This window comes from Streptopelia decaocto (assembly GCF_964273445.1).
Source record: "Streptopelia decaocto genome assembly, chromosome: 14".
NCBI lineage: Eukaryota > Metazoa > Chordata > Aves > Columbiformes > Columbidae > Streptopelia > Streptopelia decaocto.
Window position 1 is genome coordinate 12,875,309 of NC_138669.1, and position 17,574 is coordinate 12,892,882.

Here is a 17,574-nt window from a genome sequence, read left to right on the forward strand (position 1 = left end):
TAAATTTAATTCAGCTGTGGAAAAACACATATGATTCACAGTTAGGCTTGACTTATCCAGTACCATAGCAGAACTTCCAAGTAAATGCATCTTAATTCTATCAAGAATTTGTTCTTTTTCCTATTAAGGTGCACTTAAATCTCCCAGTCACAAGTAAGGAATGACTTGTCCCCCCATTGTGCATGTACACAACATATAACACTAGTCAAAGGAATTTCAGTTGTCCATTCCATTTGGAAATAATTTGGATATTTATAAATTAATTTATAAAAATCTGGATTGGAAATACAATTTACATACACAGGATACTTAATACACAAAGATTACATTAATAGCAGCGTAATATTGTCAATCATGCATAGCATCCTCACTATCGCTTTTGGATTTTTTCTTCTTTCTAAAGATAAAATCGATATAAAACAGTCAAGCCTTTAAGTATTTTCTTCCAAGGAGAAAATTGTAAAGGTGTTAAAAATTTAGGAGGTAGTGAATGAAAGGCTAACAATATCAGCATATTTTTAAAAACCATATACTGAACCCCAGTACCATTTATATATAAAATTAAGTTTAGCCACTCATAATCAGCCGTTGATCATCCTGAAGCAACAATTTACAATATTTGTAATTAACAGTGTACGTATTAGTAAGATATGGAAGAACTTTAGATATTTTGTGGTAACTGCAGCATTAAGCAATTGCATGCTGTGCAGTCTGTCACTGTAACTGTAAATACACACTTTTAAAATCCCATTTTTATGTTATTCTTTAAAGTTTTTATCAAGTCCCAAATTCTTAGTTTTACTACACATCATCAAATTTCTTGAAAACAGACCATGGTATATGTCAAAAAGAATATTACCCCGCATTTAGATTAATCAGTTTGCAGGAAAGCTCCTAAGAGATGAATTCTCATGCAATTTAGAGTAGGACCCTAGGTAAATTTCTACAAGTCCTTAATACTGGCATATATATATTCAAAATATTAATGCAGCTGTGGTAAGCACAGATTGGGTAACACAGGGAGTTTGGCAGCTGGCTAACCTGGCTGTTTGTACCTGCGCCATCAGTTACCTCGCAACACCAGCATGCTCAGACTCCACCCTCCTGTGTAAGTTAATAGCTCAGGGCCATTATCCAAGCTGCAAAATACTAACGTACCGCATTAGACCCATCGTGTATTTCCACTGAAAACATTACACTGTATTAAGTGCGCTACCAGTTCATCCTCTGTATCTGTGGGCCTCCTTTCTCTTCTCATCCAAGTGCCTTTATCTTTATTCTTTAGTTTATTCACAATACATTCAAGTAAAAAAAAAAAAAAAAAAAGGCACAGAAGTGCAAACTAGCATAATAAACGAAAAGTCACTCTCCACTGATGACTTCATACAGGAAGGAAAATATTTTGATAAAGGAAAAAACCAAGACATTTTAAGGTAAACAATCTTCCTTGAATAAAGGAAGTGTAGAGCAGCATGGCCAGAAAACGTATATTTAAAGCCTACATTGCAAAATGAACATTTATTCTCCTCATTTCACACTGAGGATGTAGTTACTTTATTTTTTAATAATTATTAGCAAAATAAGTAAAACACTTCAAAATTCTTGCTCGTGTTGGAAACGATTCCAGGGCCTTTCCACATGCGCACTGAAGAAACCATAAATAAATCCAATGAAGCAGAACTTCAACCTGTATTTACAGAGTACCATTGTCTGTTATGTCAACTCTCCATAAATCAAAAAGGGCACGAATGCAACCTTCCTTGACATCTACCAGACTTGAACTCCAATGGCATTGAAGGCTCGAATATATTACTGCTCTTGAGATACAAATTTGAAATTTACATTTAGTAAAATTAAGCAGCAGTAATTTCTGATGTTTATATCATTACAAAAGTCTTAAATGCAGTTTTAGCCTCTGATATCCCATAAAGACTTTTACAGATGCCTTAACATTAAACTTATAGTTAGCGTCTTGTTAGTAAAGTTATCAGAGGTAGATGTTTCCCTAAGACAGACGGAGGGACAGAAAGAAAGGGGTTTGTCTCTTTTCCCACTCATCCTGTCTCCCCACAGGGTAGAACACACTTGAAGAACCTCGACTCCCGGCTCTGGCAAGGACAAGACCACAGCACAGCCCTGGCAGCATCCCACTTCTTTCCCAGCAGCTGGCACAGGCTGCTGGAGCCCTGGCGAGACGCTCTGTCCATCCTTCTCCCCAGCCCTGTTCAGTCCCCATCTCATTTTCCTGCCACAACTGATGTTCCCAGAGAAGAGTCAGGTTGGGACCCGAGTGCTCAAGTGGTAATGCAGGAGATACTAAAATGGGAAAGGGGAAAAACAATGCCAGAAGCCTCTCCCTGCAGTTCTCCTAGGAAGCTTGCAGCTGATTATATGCATACTTATGCGTTTGCAGCATCAGGACTTGTCATCAGTATTTTGTTTTACATACAGCAACTTTGTAATATTCAAAACGCCCAGCCAGCGGTACACAGATCAGCATTTACAGTTCACTTAATTATACTGAATAATTTAATATCACATGGCTCAAGCAAGTTCTATCAAAGCCTCATTCTGATTTACAACTTTTTTTTTTTAATCCAGGGATTTCACTTAATTTAAGGTGTCCTAACTTGTTCAGGTTTGAAGAGAACTGCTTTTTACATAATTCAGACTCACTACAACAAACCTTTGCTAGTAGAAACCTTTAAACTTCTACCAGGACTGCAATTTTAACTTAGATTGTGTTATGTCATTTCCATAGCATTAAGTTTACATTTGATTTCTTTGAAATTTACTGGGATTAGCAACTAAATCAAACAATATTCTTAAATATTGCAAACTAAGATGAGAACAGGTCTTTGATACGTAAGTGTTAAGACTTTCACATTCGGATTTCAAAATCATAGTCATTAAAAGTAAACTTACCTGGCCGTTAAAAACAGCAAAGGTGCATGACTAACGAGGCTGCGGTTGCACATTCAATGGAACACCCAACTTCAGAAGCCCCCGCCTTCAAATCCTGACCGTTGTCAAGGTGCTGACCACTATCACACATCCCTCTTGCTCAACTACACTAACCAAGAACATCTCTTCCCACCCCACCTCCTGTTTGTTTTTCGGTTTCCTCCCACACAGAGCTTTGCCAGCTAAATAACAGTCCGGAACAGGAATGAAGTGGCTAAAGCAGCTCCGTCATATGTAAGCAGCACTTCAGATGAACATGAGACCACAGCACATTAGATAATCAACCTTGCACAATAATGGAAGTTTACTTCTATAAAACCAGTAGTATTCTGCATTAAAAACAAAATAATCAAGTACCTTTAAAAGAAAGCTCACAGCCATCTCTTAGCTATCCTTCATTTTCAGTTTAAATTTCCCTCATCCAGTTCCAGTTGTTTATCAGTTATCTTCTCTCTTTGTGAAATATTTACACTGAAGTGCAGAATTAACCGAAGTTAGTCAACTTACAAAATTCTGAACTTCCTGCATTTACTTTTTTCCCTCCTTTTAATCTAACTGCAGTGCTCGGTAGATGGAGAGGTATAAAATGTATTACATATTAAGCCAAATTCAACCATGTATGGCATCCTTACTTCATACAAAGTCACTTCATAGCGTTATTATAGTTCCATCCTCTTCTAATGACTTATGATCTGGATCTTGTACTTCATGTTCCATGCTGATGCTGCCTGCTGAATGATTCAAGTTCATCTCAGCGGAAGGAAGGAATCCATTTTGTGTTGACTCATGGAGTTCAATTTGCGTCAATGATTCCAGGCTTTCGCTGGCAGGTGCGGCTTTTGGAATCTGCTGTGGTTCACCACTGTCTTCAATAATAATGTCCTCTTCATCGCTCTCCTCTTCTCCTTGCAAGAAGTTTGCTAAAATATTTGGCGTGCTGCTCGGAAGGCTCGATTCAGTAGACTGACCAGAGCTGCCAGAAGTCCGACTGTTCCTCACAACGTTATTTCTCTGGTTTGCCGGTCTTACCGTAATGATCAGGTTACGGCTGTTTGCAATCATCATGTCTGTAACCTGATCAAGGCTTTTTCCTGAAACCTCGATTCCATTCACCTCCAGTACTTCATCATTGACAGCCAGCAAGCCTGTGCTTTGAGCCAGACCTCCAGGGACAAGTCTGGATATGAAAATCCCGGGAACTTTCTCTAATCCATGTGGCGTTACTCTGACACTAGAGCCATCTCGTATATAGAATCCAAGGGGTTTGTCAGTTCCGTATTTGTAAAGTCGTACCCTACGATGGGTTTCTGGAAGAATATCTACATCTATAATAGAAGACACGGGTCTGAAGTCTTGTGGCATGCTAATGACAATGTGTGGCTTCTTCTTGTGATTATCCGGACGTAACACATTTGATAAGACATTTTTCTTCCGTGTCATAGTATCCGTACCAAAGGCACTGTAGTCTGCGTCTTCTGTAAGACAGAGCACATTGATTATTAGATTACTTTATACATGGTCCATACCACATTGCTACTGTGGTTTTGGTTAGCAGAATGAAGTATCTAATCTAGGAGGTTTCTGGCTTACTATTGTAGAAATGTTTCTCTCTACACCTGAAACAAAAATTCTAACATTATGAGATTCCAAGTTTGCAATACTTTTGGTTTCCTACTACCAAAGACAGCACACAAAAAAATTAAAGCAAGCTAGCAGCAGTAGAGACACAAAGAACAATAGTCTAGCTGCTTGGAAAAAAAAAAAAGGTTAGAATGGAAAGAGTATGTTCCTAGAAACATTTTAATTTTATTCAGAATAATTCCACTTGTTAGTTTTCTATCCTCAGGTTTCAGATCGTTGGAAAAGAGAATGAAAGAGGGAAAGCAGCCAGGGTGCCGCTGATTGCCCAGCTCCTGGCAGCCGGCCAGGTGACCTGGATTCAAACTCCAGAAAGCTTATTCCATTCTGCACCCTCCTCCCGCCCCCAGGAACAGAGGGAAAATGGCTGGGGAGCAGAAACAAAGAGATCTTGCACACAAATACTTCAAGCAAAACTGTTCATACAAGCAACGCTGTAACTGCCACAATTGGACACAAGTATGCAAGTAGCCTAGAATTTTAAGGGGGAAAGCATATGCAAGTCATACAAAAATTTTAAGCGGAGAGTATGTTCTGCAGAAGAAATTCTGATGTCTGAAATGCCTATTTACTAAAGGAAGCTGCCATTTTTCTCTTTAACATGCTGTAACTCTCCAAAACCAACAAGACAAAGCAAATTCAGATCTGAGTTTCCTTGGATTTACACTTGTATTTTTGCAACGTTGCGGATTTTTTTCCACAGCGGATTAAAAAAATAATAAAGCAGAATGGGTTTGCACTAACCCCAGGACTCAGAGAAGCTGGGATTTCTTTGTAGTATCACATTAAGATGCCATTGGTACAGCCAAGAAAGTAACATAATTGCTATACATTTCAACTGTAAATTGAAATAACTATGCAAATGCTGTTGCGTGAAACTGCAGGAGAGCTGTCAATTGCTGGTGAAAAAAGTACACATTGAGAGCTGGTAAGTTACCAGACTTTATTCTGGGCTAAGAGGAAGAAATATGGACACGTACCAGTTGTATTTAGACTCTTCAGATGCTTTAAGCAAAACAGAGAAAGCAGCTAGCTATGCTCGAGAACATTACATCAGATCATTGTGAATAGAGGAAATAGTTTTTAGTTTATTTGGGAATCTGAAGGGTTCTCTTGGAAAAGCATGTTCTTCAGCAAAAGAGGCTCAGGAGGAAAAAAAGTGATATAACATTAAATTAAAATAACATTAGATCTCAACATCAAGCAAGAAAGCTTTAGAAATAGCCTATAATCTGTTCTTCAGATGCTTAAGTGTGTTAAGTCAGTTGTGTTGAAGAACAGGTTGATAAAAAACAATCCAACCTCTCAAACAAAAGCATAGAACATGTGGACTATGTCTGAAGGGCAAAACACCTAAAAACATGCAAACTTACCATTTTCACTATAAAATGCATTTTGGGATATATGACTGAAACCATTAAAAATGCTGTACTGCGTTGCTGAAAACAGGTCAGTTTTTCAGACGTGAAGCAATTCTTTTAATATGTGCTTAAAATTTACGATCTGAGAAAAAAAAAAAGTGAAAAGCTTTGCCCTTCTCTCTCCTGACAACCCATCCAACCAGTTTCAAGTTAGACATCTGGTTGTTGTTATACACTGGGAGGATTTTTGCAATTCAATGAGTTGCAACAGCTTCTCTTTTTATTTTGGAACTACAATTACTTTCAAAACAGCTCAGAAAGGACAATTGTGAAATAAGATACTGGACAGAGGGGTCTTGCTTTAAATATCTTTTACTGCTAAATACAAAGTAACACAATGACAGCAAGAAAGTGATAGTATAGGAGAAGATTGTAGACAAACAAAAGACAATAGTGACTTGGATATTAGAATTAGGAGTGTTAATGAGTGCAAAGGTTATTTTTTGAGGCCATGGATTTCCCCTGGCCACAGCAGCTGCTGTGCAGCTCAGTGCTCTCAAAAACTACATACAAACTTTCCTGTGCGGTGCTGTCTAATTAGTGTAGATCTCTGATACTTTGGAACTCTGGTTTTAAGGCTGCACAATCAACGGCAAATTCAACAAGACTAAAGAAAAATATTCCAAGGACCAGAGAGGCATTGCGTGGACATGACATATCATTTTGCCTCGTTTCAAAAGCTTCACTTCTTTCTGGTTTGTCGTGTGACACATTTCTAGGCATCTAACACCAGATTTCTCCAGAGGAGCTCTGTTCATTGGGAAGTTCTCCAGAGATCCAAGGATTAAGTTGGAAGCATTTTGACTGGTTCGTTCCATATTGTTCAGACATTAAGCCATTTTACGCCTTTTTTTTTTTTTTTTTTTTTTTTTTGAGTAAGGTCATCTGAGGAAAACAGCAAAATTTCACATGCAGAATTTACTTGTGCTGGAGTTCAAGCTGCTGATGAAAACTGTACATTGATGAAACTGGGGCTGTTTAGCTTGGAGAAAAAGAGGCTGAGGGAGACCTTATCACTCTCTACAACTGCCTGAAAGGAGGTTGCAGCATGGAGGGTGTTGGTCTCTTCTCCCAAGTAGCAAGTGACAGGACCAGAGGAAACGGCCTCAAGTTGCACCAGGGAAGGTTCAGATTGGATATTGGGAAAAAATTCTTCATGGAAAGGGCTGTGGGGCATTGGAACAGGCTGCCCAGGGCAGTGCTGGAGTCACCATCCCTGGAGGGGTTTAAAAGGCGTTTAGACGAGGTTCTTAGGGACATAGGTTAGTGCTAGAGTTAGATCATTGGTTGTACTCTATGATCCTGAGGGTCTCTTCCAAACGAAATGACTCTATGATACAGGTACTAACATTGGTACCAGTGAAACACTAGGTTTCTGCTGCTTTTATTACAAGATTTGGCTTAGAAACGGTACACAGAAAAAAAAAAAAAAGTGTATCAAAACATTGTCAGTATTGATGTTCTTTCAAGTACTCTTCCACGTATATCACAACATTAAAAGGTATTCATTTTGGGTTTTTTTCTCCTTAAATGTGTGAACATTCAGATTGTTGTCAAAGAATCAGACAAAATGTCTGGCATGTTAGACGTTATATCCTCCTTGACGTTCCCAGCTTGCCACAGTGGGTTATAAAGCTTCTTCACCTCGGTAGCAGGTGACGTACCAGGATCCCGTCCTGCCCCACACGGCAAGTCTGGCCACCCTCCCCAGCAGGAACAGTTCACTAAAGTCAGCACCCAACCCGCCTTCCCGCAGCCACCAGTGGACCGGGCTTAAAACTTTGGTCCACATCAAATCTTTCACAGTCAGTAGAGAAACATGAAGATCAGTTGCAAAAGGACTGGCTTTAAAAATATTATGTAAATATATCTATATATGAACTAGCTAATTCAAAAGTGCTTTTAAAACAAAAACTAAGATCAGAAAAACATTTATTGGAAAAGATGATCTTGAAAATGCTCTTTCATAAGACAAATATACAATCAGAAATCTTAACAGTGAGCTGGTGCTTTTGCTTTTAGAAACTGAAGTTACATGGCACATTGTTGAAATAAAATCATCCCAGAATTGCAAGTCACCTGTCAAAACATTTAAGAAACTATAAAGCACCAGAGGGTAGTTGGTTTGCGTTGTATTAATACCTAGTCTTAGTGGCCTAATAATTCAAAACCACTACAAACCTTACGATACACAGTTAAGGTTACAGAATTTGTGGGAAAAAGAAATAGTGAAAGGTTGATGAAAACTCATCTCTCCAGATCTCAGCCAAGCACCATGACTCTGTTTAACCTCTCCTTCCACTGCTAAACAAATTTTCTAAAGCAATATCCTTGAGTACAAAGGCATCTTTGTTCGGGCACCTAGCTAATCAGTTTAAAGCCGCAGCGGAAAAATATTCTGGCGTAAAGCCAAAGGACAAGGTGTTAACTGCAGATCGTGTTAAGGAGAACGTCCACATAGGGCAAGAATGAGTTTTCCCTTCGCAGTTTCATGCTCAAGGTGGCACCAACCTATATATGCTTATTCCATGAGATTTAAAACAAAAGCCCACAAATGCCAAATCTGCTTTCAATTCAACATTGTTCAACAGATGTATTTAAAATGTTTTCCTGCTCTAAATGCAAAGCAGTGTAGAGTTACGCCTCATGAATTAAATTTTCAAAACCCCCAAATCATGAGTACATTTGAATATAGATGCAATTTAGCATTTTTTAAATAAGCCCAAACAAATTCTGTCTCTCATTTAGTCAGAAGTTATAACAAAACATGGGTTTAGGAAATTAACCTGCCAGCTTGTCTTACTTTTCAACAAAATAAAACTTCTCCATGAAAAAGCCTCTCTCAAGAGGCACAATGAATTAACCAAACAACCCACACTTTACTGTATTCAGCCATGTACACGCAGAGCTTGCAGGAGTTGTATATTATAATTTAATATCCTGCAAGCGAGTTTTAACAAAAGATATATCTCATTATCATGTCTTTAAGTTCTCTCTATTTTTCTTATATTTACAATGCAAAATTCCCCATGTTGAACTGCCCTTCAGGGCCTGTGCAAACTACATCCCCCCACACACCATTTTATCTTCAGTAAGATTTTTCTCACAGACAGAGCGACTCCCATACATCTGGATTTAATCAGAATACATCAGTTTAACCTTTAAATTCCAGATGTCAACAGTACCTGTTAATCCGTTAAACTGCAGAATGAAATTCCAATAAGCAACTGTTTTCCACAAACCAATAGCCATTCTTGGCTTGTGCAATATCAAGCTCCAATTTACATTTAGCACTGGAACTCTTTAAAATATTTCAAAGGAATTTAGTTAAATACAATCAGAAGAGTCTAAGGGGAATAATGTGACTTGATTTTTTCCACTCCAGGATCTCTAGGTTTCTTACCACATGAACCAATACACATAAATGCTCAGGGCTGACAGCCTTCTAGGTTTTGTAAATAAGGAGTAAAAAATAATTGAAAAGAACACTTACTCTGGCATTCCAAAATGTCTGAAATTTTCGAGTTATGTTACTACAATTGTCACTTATTAATAAAATTGCAAAAGCATCCTGCTGCTCTTATTTCAACCCCTTAAGATGCTCTTTAGATGCAATATAGTAAGAAGTTAATACTATTTATCCTAGATTTTATTGTAGTCTGCTCATACCTTATGTTAGCTTTTCACAAATTACACATAGCTTCTAAATAGGTAAGACAATATAAGATTTAATATCTTTCAAGACAGCAAAAACTTTCTTTTCTGCACAGTAGCTTTTTGCCTTGCATGTGGGAAAGTAACTTGTGTCACTTATCAGCTATAGTTCCAGAACAGCACAGATCAAAGCAGCCCCATCAATAGCAGGTATTTGTTCAGACATTTGATTTTCAATTTCAGAAGTGCAGTCAATTAAGATCTGTGCAATCCTATTAATCACACTAAACAAATTATGCTGCACAAACTATCGCATGTCATTAATTCCTGCAGTTCAGCTTTCATTACAGGTAAATTCTCACAAATAAAATACAGAGTCAAGCTATTTCCTTATTATCCATCAAATCAACCTCTGTTCCATATGGCAAAGGTATGAATGAAGTCAAAGCCTCAGTTTAATCAACAGAAGCAATCAAAGCGGTCACAATTAGTTCAGAACAAAGTACAGTGCTGGACATAGATGCCAGGTCTGAGTTCTTTATCCCCTAAACTCTACAGCCTGAAGACTCTCGTGTCACAAGGAAAGTGACGATAATCAATACTTTCTTACACGGCTTTTCCTACTAATCAATTCTTGGCATGATAAACTTAAGTGGGTTCATCTTATTTCTAGTTCTGTGTATTATATCCATCTATATCTATTCTATTATCAATTCCTCACACCAGAGTAATAAGAAACAATCTATCATCCTTTAAAATAAAGGTACATTGAATAAAGGTATAAGGTGTTATAAATGTAACACTAGTAACAGCATTAAACATATAACACTAGTAACAATCTAAAAACATATGGTGTTAAAATATAACCTCAATAATCCCAGTCTGACAAAGTGGCTTATCTGTTCTCGTCATATGGCTACTGTAAGAGATTAAATGGAATCATAGACCTTTTTTACCTCTAGGTTCTACTAAAACAAATAGTTCATTCCTTTGGCAATTCAAGACTGAAAACACAGGCCTTACTAGACTATACTATCCTCAGTAGAAACAAAGCAAACGTATTTTGCCAGCAACACATCAACTGGCAAGCAGCCACACTGCTTTTGAATATTGGGTTTGTGTCAGGCTGTTGTGGAGCTCGTTCATTTTTTTGGAGTGGGTAAGTTGATAAAAGCTTCCAATGCCCAAGTATTTTCTGAGGGAAAAAAAAAGCCTTGTCTTAGCAACAACCACAAACAGTGCACATCTTTGTAAACCAGCTCAGCAATGAGCAGTCTCCTATTCAAAGATCAGGTGACTGCCTTTTGATAGGAGCTGTGCATGCACATGCTTGTTTATCTACACACAATACATGCGCACTCACACCCGTACGTAAGTAAGCAGAAAACCAAGAAGTGCAGAAATCAGGTTTTCTTGGCTTCTCTGGATTAAAAAATTTCAAATCACATCACTAGATTTCTCCTCTCCCCTTCAGTTCCATGTACTGAATATGTTCTCCTGGACAAGTTTGATCTCTTTTCCTTCATGAACAAAAGCAGAAAAGACATTGGAAAAAGGCAACAAGAAATTTGTGCCTAGAAGACATCCTATTTTTAAACGTAAATCAACGAATTGAGCAGCATTCACATTTAAGGTTTGCTACCCAAAATAAGCTTGTAATTTTGAAAGCTTCAGAATGTTTTTACTAGGAAAGTGTGATAAGAGTAGCATATTACAAAGTTAGTCTTTAATTTATACTGACATTTAATACTTCATGTAATAAGACTTTCAAGGTTCCTTTCCATCCTGTAATGGCCTCTCTTCTTGTCTGATCAAGATCAGAATTTTAAAGTGAAAGGCATCCAACATACAGAGCAGAAAACCCTAGAGGTGTAAAGTTTATTTTCATTTGCTTACATTAAACCAGAAAGGAGCATTTGCTAGAGAACTGACTTTATCTAACTGAACTAAATACAAGCAGAAGAGCACAAAGTATGAACAGGTTGCCTGAGGAAGCTCTTGCAAGAGAGATGAGTTGTGAATACCTTTCATGATCTATAATTATTATGGAATTCAACATGATGAAATAGGACTGAGGGGTTTTTTTCCTCTATACATCTCAATGTTTACTGTAACACAGCAAAACAGGATAAACAGGTGATTCACAGACTTCAGCTGCACTTACCTTTCCTCTGAATGAAAATCCTGAGTAGAGGATTGGCCGTGGAAACTGCTTTATGATAATTGTCATCATTGTTGATAGGCAGCAGGTCTCCATGAATGTCCGTATATCCCACCAGAACATCAACGTTTGGTATCTTGTGCACATGCTGCAATAATCCATAGAACTCCTCAAACTTGCCAGGTTTGGATCTCTCCAGAGAAAACCGTCGGAATTCAGCTCCAAACTACAACAAAATATATCTTATATCATTAATATGGAAATCTCACATCCGCAAGCAATAGAATGATTTGAATGTTAAACCAAAAGTGTTGTGGAATTGGAAGTGCTCTAAAAACTACAATCGGTAATTTCAAAGTGGCATAAGAAGGTCAGATTAAAGTGGTTTGTTTGTTTTCCTACTTTTTTTTTCTTAAAAAAAATTATAACTATTTTTGGACCTGATAAAACATGTACTTTTGAATATGCAAAAGTTGATTTCATTGTTCCATTTCAGTCAGAGCATTTACTAATATGGGAGCTTAGCATTAAAGTGAAAAACTAGTGCAAGAATACTTGCAGATTTTTATATGCATATGAAAAGCCATGTTCTCAGTAAGGGACAGAATTCATAGCCAGTACTGATGTTGGTGGCTCAAACCCAAGATTATGATTAACCTCTCATGGTATGTGATTACCTGGAACTTCTTCAAATGAATTTCAGTGCACTTTAGAATGGCAGGTATAGTAGTTACACAGCTATGATTAACCTATGCAAGACTGAGTAGTTTTCAGATTCCCGGTTGTTTGGACAAGAAAAGAAAAAGCCACTTTGACCTGAAGACTACAAAGAATGGCTGCTGCTTTTCAGTACAGACTACTTGCAGTAAAGCTTTAGTGACCTGATCTCAAGTCGATTCTGCTCTTACCTAAAGAGAGATTTAAAGGGGGCAACCAGCCACTACTTCTTGAGAGCGTTCAGAAGATTTCCCTGCATGATCAAGACTCAAATCTTGATTGCATAGTCTTTTAAAATGTCTATTTTATACCCTGGATATAACCACAAGATTCAGATTTGCAACAAACCATTCAATCACTGGCACTTATCAAAAAACAAAGCTAGCAAGGATTTGGTGGTGGTAGGCAAAAGACAAAATTAGGTGCAAATAAAGGAGTAAGCATTTGATGTACACCAGACAATTGGAAACTTTAGCAAGAATAACTGGTAAAAATAGTGTGTTCTGCCCCACATGGGTGGGACCCAAAGCAAACAGAACAATGGATTAAAATTACTCAAAAACCCCCATATCAGGCACACAAAACATACCAAAGAGCTAAAGGGAATTAAGAGATAGCAGCAGTCAGGTTACTAAAAGCAGAACAGCTTGTTTATGAATTAAAAGGGTCATAAACTAAACACTTTTAATAAGTCGGTTAGTGGCATTTTTTGTTAATTCTATAGCTGACCTACAGTGAACTTAAAGACTTCAAATAATTTCTTTAGCAAGTTTAACTTTAAGCAGAACAGAAGGGCACATGGAACAAAACACTCACTGAAAGTTTGAGCCTCAGTATCACATACTTGGAGATACCTTACACAGTGTAGATGTGAAGGTGCACATTATCAAGCCTCCAGACCAACTTTACCTCACATTTGATTACAGCCTTTTGGAGAATAACAGCTTTAGAGTTCTCACATATAAACAAAGGAATGAAAATAAGGAGACAAGGACCCCATTGCTGGCACATTAGCACCACACTAACTCAAACACAGTGCAGGAAAAACAGCTACACCTTCCCCCAGCCCACTTCATTCACAAGTTTCAAATAAAGGCATTATGTGGGAACATTCCTCTTCTAGAAATACTCCAGTTACTACATTAACTAACAATAAGGCAGAAGGGATGATTCATACATGCTTAGAAAAGCCTGTAGGAGGAACTCCCATCACGGCAGGAGCAGCACACTTCATCATGACGTCAGTGAAAGACTTTATCCGTGTCCCTCCTAGATCTTTCTTCAGCTATGTGAAGTATGAATACCGCAGGAATTGCCACTGCATGGCATCAGTTCCAGTTGTTTGGCTTCAAAAGACAATGTAGTTTAAACATAATCCGGTAATAAAAGTCTGAAAAGCCCACAAGCTCGCTCGCAATTTGAAGTGAGTTAAATCTTCTTGTGACAAGCAAAGGGCCAGATTTTCAAACGTGTGATTTTCATTTTTTTCCACATTATTTTATACATGGTTGGTAAAAACACCAAGACACTAATAAGCTAGCTATTATTTCCTAACACTGTTTGCCATATGCTCGATACTATTATAAAGACAAAAGTAAAACTACGCAATTTTATAGTTTCTTTTAAGTCCCTGAAATGCTTTGATATCAAATGTTGCACTCAATTTGATTAAACAGGCTGCACTTACAACTTTTAAGACGTTTAGGGGAGATGAAAGACTGGAGGAGACAAACTTAAAGAGAAGGCTTCTTGCCACCTGAGCTCTTTACAGCCACATGCTGTTACACGGTAACTCATCTGGGGCAGCACACTACAAGCAATGTCAGCATACTAGGAAGTTACTAGAGATACTCACTAAAGTAAGACTTACTTATCAGAGACAGCTTCAAGTCCTCTGTAACACAGCATACTGGTGCTGTAGGTCTCCAGCAGTTATAGAACATTAACTACAGTAACCATCTGTTTTACTGGTCTATTAGATTTTTTTTTTTTTTTCAGAATGAAATCCAAGTCATAAAAGCAAGGAAAGAAAAACCTGAATTATATATCTAGAGAACTTGAACTTTATTTTGGAGCTTTTATACTATCCCCAAGAACTCTAGTTTGGGGTATAAATCTTGATTTTCTATGACAAGAGAAAAGGCTAACTAGAATTAAAATACCTCAGGGATTCCCCAGGGTAAGTTCAGACCAGTTACCCAAATTGAATAAACTAGACCAACAAAAGGATTTTGTTCATACAACTGCAACTACAGTTGGTCTGTACTGGCATAGCTTTGTCAGATTATTGATTTGGAGTATCTAAATAAAGAGCCATACATTGCTGATAAGCCTTCAAAGCCTAGACCTCTCCACAGTAATGGGTCCCCTCCACCTCCCACATGAGCCTTTCTTCTTTCTCTGTAGAATTGTTTATTTTCATAAAAAGAAGATGGCTCCTATGCTATATTAAATCAAGGTGCTGTTACATAGTGCATTAGTGACAAGTAGTTCTAGGAATGCCTTGAAACCTGCTTCATAATATGCACTAAGAGACAGTCCCTATCCATTAGAACTTCTACACTTCCCTGTACAAACACCAAAGAACGCATCACACAGGTGATCTCCAGACAGACTTAAATCAAGGAAAACACAATGGGGGAACAGTAAGCCTAGAGTATGGGGCTGAGGCAACAAGTATTTTGTTTATAATCACAAGGTACTGATTGTTTTCAACCTTACAAGAGCACAGGTGAAAACAGACTCCACCAAGCATAGCAACAGCTACCCTTAACTAGTATTTGAAATCATGGCTATCAGGTATTCCTGTGCCTTCTGGTTTTGTCCAAATGAAAGTTAATTTAACACTTTAAAGAAATGAGTATCATTCAAGCTGTAGAGACCAACCATATGTTTCCTAGAAGTTTCAGCATTATGTTACGTGATCCTTAAAAAAACCCACACAACTAAGTCCTGACTGCTTCACATACACCAACGCTGTAACACTTGATTTACAGGAAAGGAAGATCCAGAATAAAGACAAGTAGACCAGTTTATAAAAAGTCCACAAGAGATGTATTTTTGCATAAATGGAAGAAAACACATTCCCACATGTAGGTGTACTTGCAATCTGCCTAGACAATGAAAAAGAGGTTTTGGTTCACGGTGTGTAACCTGAGTTACTAGATTGATGCTGTACCTAATACTACACATCCAACACTTTTATAATTGCTAACTGCAGAATGACATGTCAACAAAATATTACAAATATAAACCAGGACAAAAATCTGTTTTTTTTTCAGAACATCAAAGTTCTGTCAGCCTAACCAGCACATGAAAAATGAACACAAAGAACAGATCCAGATACAAGACAACTTACAGAATCATGCAAAGCATCGACAAACTGTTGGTATAAGATGCAACATATACACTCATAAAACAATTGCCAGTGTAAAATCCTCAGAGCACCTTTAAAGAAGGCAGGTCCCAATTTAAGATAAGCTAGTCAGGGCCAACCTCTGTCAAGTAATGCAAGCTGTATGTTGTAGCCCACAAAAAGGAAAAAAAGTATGGAAGCACTCAATAAGTTAAACAAATGTATTCCTTTCCTAATTCAGACAACAGGTTTTGGAGTTTGAATCATGCCACTCAACACCTCTTTGGGCTCAGATATCCCAAACCTACCCCAAACATCCATTTGTCTGTCTTCCAGCCTATATAGGAACCAAAGGGCAAACTGTGCTAACTTGCTTTTCTTAAAACACCTCAAAACCCCTTATTCTTTTGTCCCCCCAGCACCCAGCAAGCGACAGCAGCACCCCACGCCTCCCCTTGGACCAGCCGGGGAGAGCGGAGGGCCCGGCCGGAGCGGGGCCGGGCAGGTGGGGAGGGACGCGCCCCCGCCGCCTCGCTCAGCCTCACGGCTCCAGCGCCACCGGAGCCGCGCACCGGCCGACACCGGCCCCTCAGCCCCGGTGCCACCTGCGGCAGGTGAGTCAGCAGCTCCCGCCATCCCCTCACCGCCCTCCTCCACACAGACCCTGCGACCAGACGCCCCCGCAGGGCAGGGCCAGGCCGGGCCGGCTCCTTCCCGCCCCGGCGCCGCCGCCGCCCTGAGGTGCCCAGCGCTCACCTTGCTCTTCACCTCCATAGTGCCCAGGCCCCGGCTGCCCGCAGCCCCGCGGTGAGGCCGGTTCATGCCGCCGGGGGGTCGGGATCACGTCTTCTCTCCTCGCTCTCTTCCCCGGGTACCCCCGAGCGCGCTGCGGGAAAGGGAGAGCGGCAGAAGGGGAGGGAGGGCGAGCAGCGCGGCCCGACGCCAACTGCCCCCGGCAACCACGGCCGCTCCGCCGGCTCCGCCGCCGCCTCCGCCCTCAGACGGGGACAGGGGCGGGGCCACGGCGGCTCCTGGCACCTGCCGCGCGCCCAGCCAGCGGCCAGCGGGGGCGGGGCAACCGCGCGGGGCCGCACGGCGCCTGCGCCATAGGGCGGGACCGCGCACCTGCGGCTGGCGAGCATGCGCAGTGGCCGGCGGTCGGGAGGGGCCGCGCACCTGCGCCCGGTTCGGCGGGTCCGAGGTGGAGGCGGTGCCTGGCGCGGGTGAGGAGGAGGGGCCGTTCTGTGATAAGGAAGTTTGTTGGTGGTTTTTATTTTTTCCTCTTCCCAGGGAGCAGGTGCGGGATGTGCCTCGGCAACCTTTGCCCTGGAGCAGCGGGTCGGTGTGCACAGCGAGGGCCGCGCTGGCTGAAGCGCGGTCTCTCGCCTTCTCCTCAGGCGCCTCAGCGCGTTCCCCCCCGCTCTGCGCTCGCCTCTGGCCGCGGAGAGCAGCCAGCCCGCCCCCCCGCCTCCCGCAGCGCCGGGAGCTGGACGGGCCCCCCCCAGACCCCGGCTTCTCCCGGCCTGGGTGCCAGCAGACCCGGGCCGGGCCGCCCTGAGGGTGGGTGGCGCCCACACACCTCTGAGTCTGGCTTGGGATCCTGCGAACTGACGGTCTGGGTGTAAAGATGTTCCTGGAGTTCGTTTTCATTTTAACCACGAGTA

At 40.4% G+C, this 17,574-nt stretch overlaps 1 protein-coding gene across 1 annotated transcript; it reads right to left on the minus strand.

Moving 5' to 3' along the window:
* Positions 1 to 3,508: 3,508 nt before the first annotated feature.
* On the minus strand, positions 3,509 to 16,900 carry PARD6B (par-6 family cell polarity regulator beta). The gene is made up of 3 exons (XM_082065577.1): positions 16,667 to 16,900; positions 11,842 to 12,064; positions 3,509 to 4,439 (listed from the first exon to the last, which is right to left on the minus strand). The coding sequence occupies exons 1-3, from the start codon at positions 16,730 to 16,732 to the stop codon at positions 3,613 to 3,615; spliced, it is 1,116 nt and encodes a 371-aa protein (XP_081921703.1). The 5' UTR covers positions 16,733 to 16,900; the 3' UTR covers positions 3,509 to 3,612.
* Positions 16,901 to 17,574: the final 674 nt, after the last annotated feature.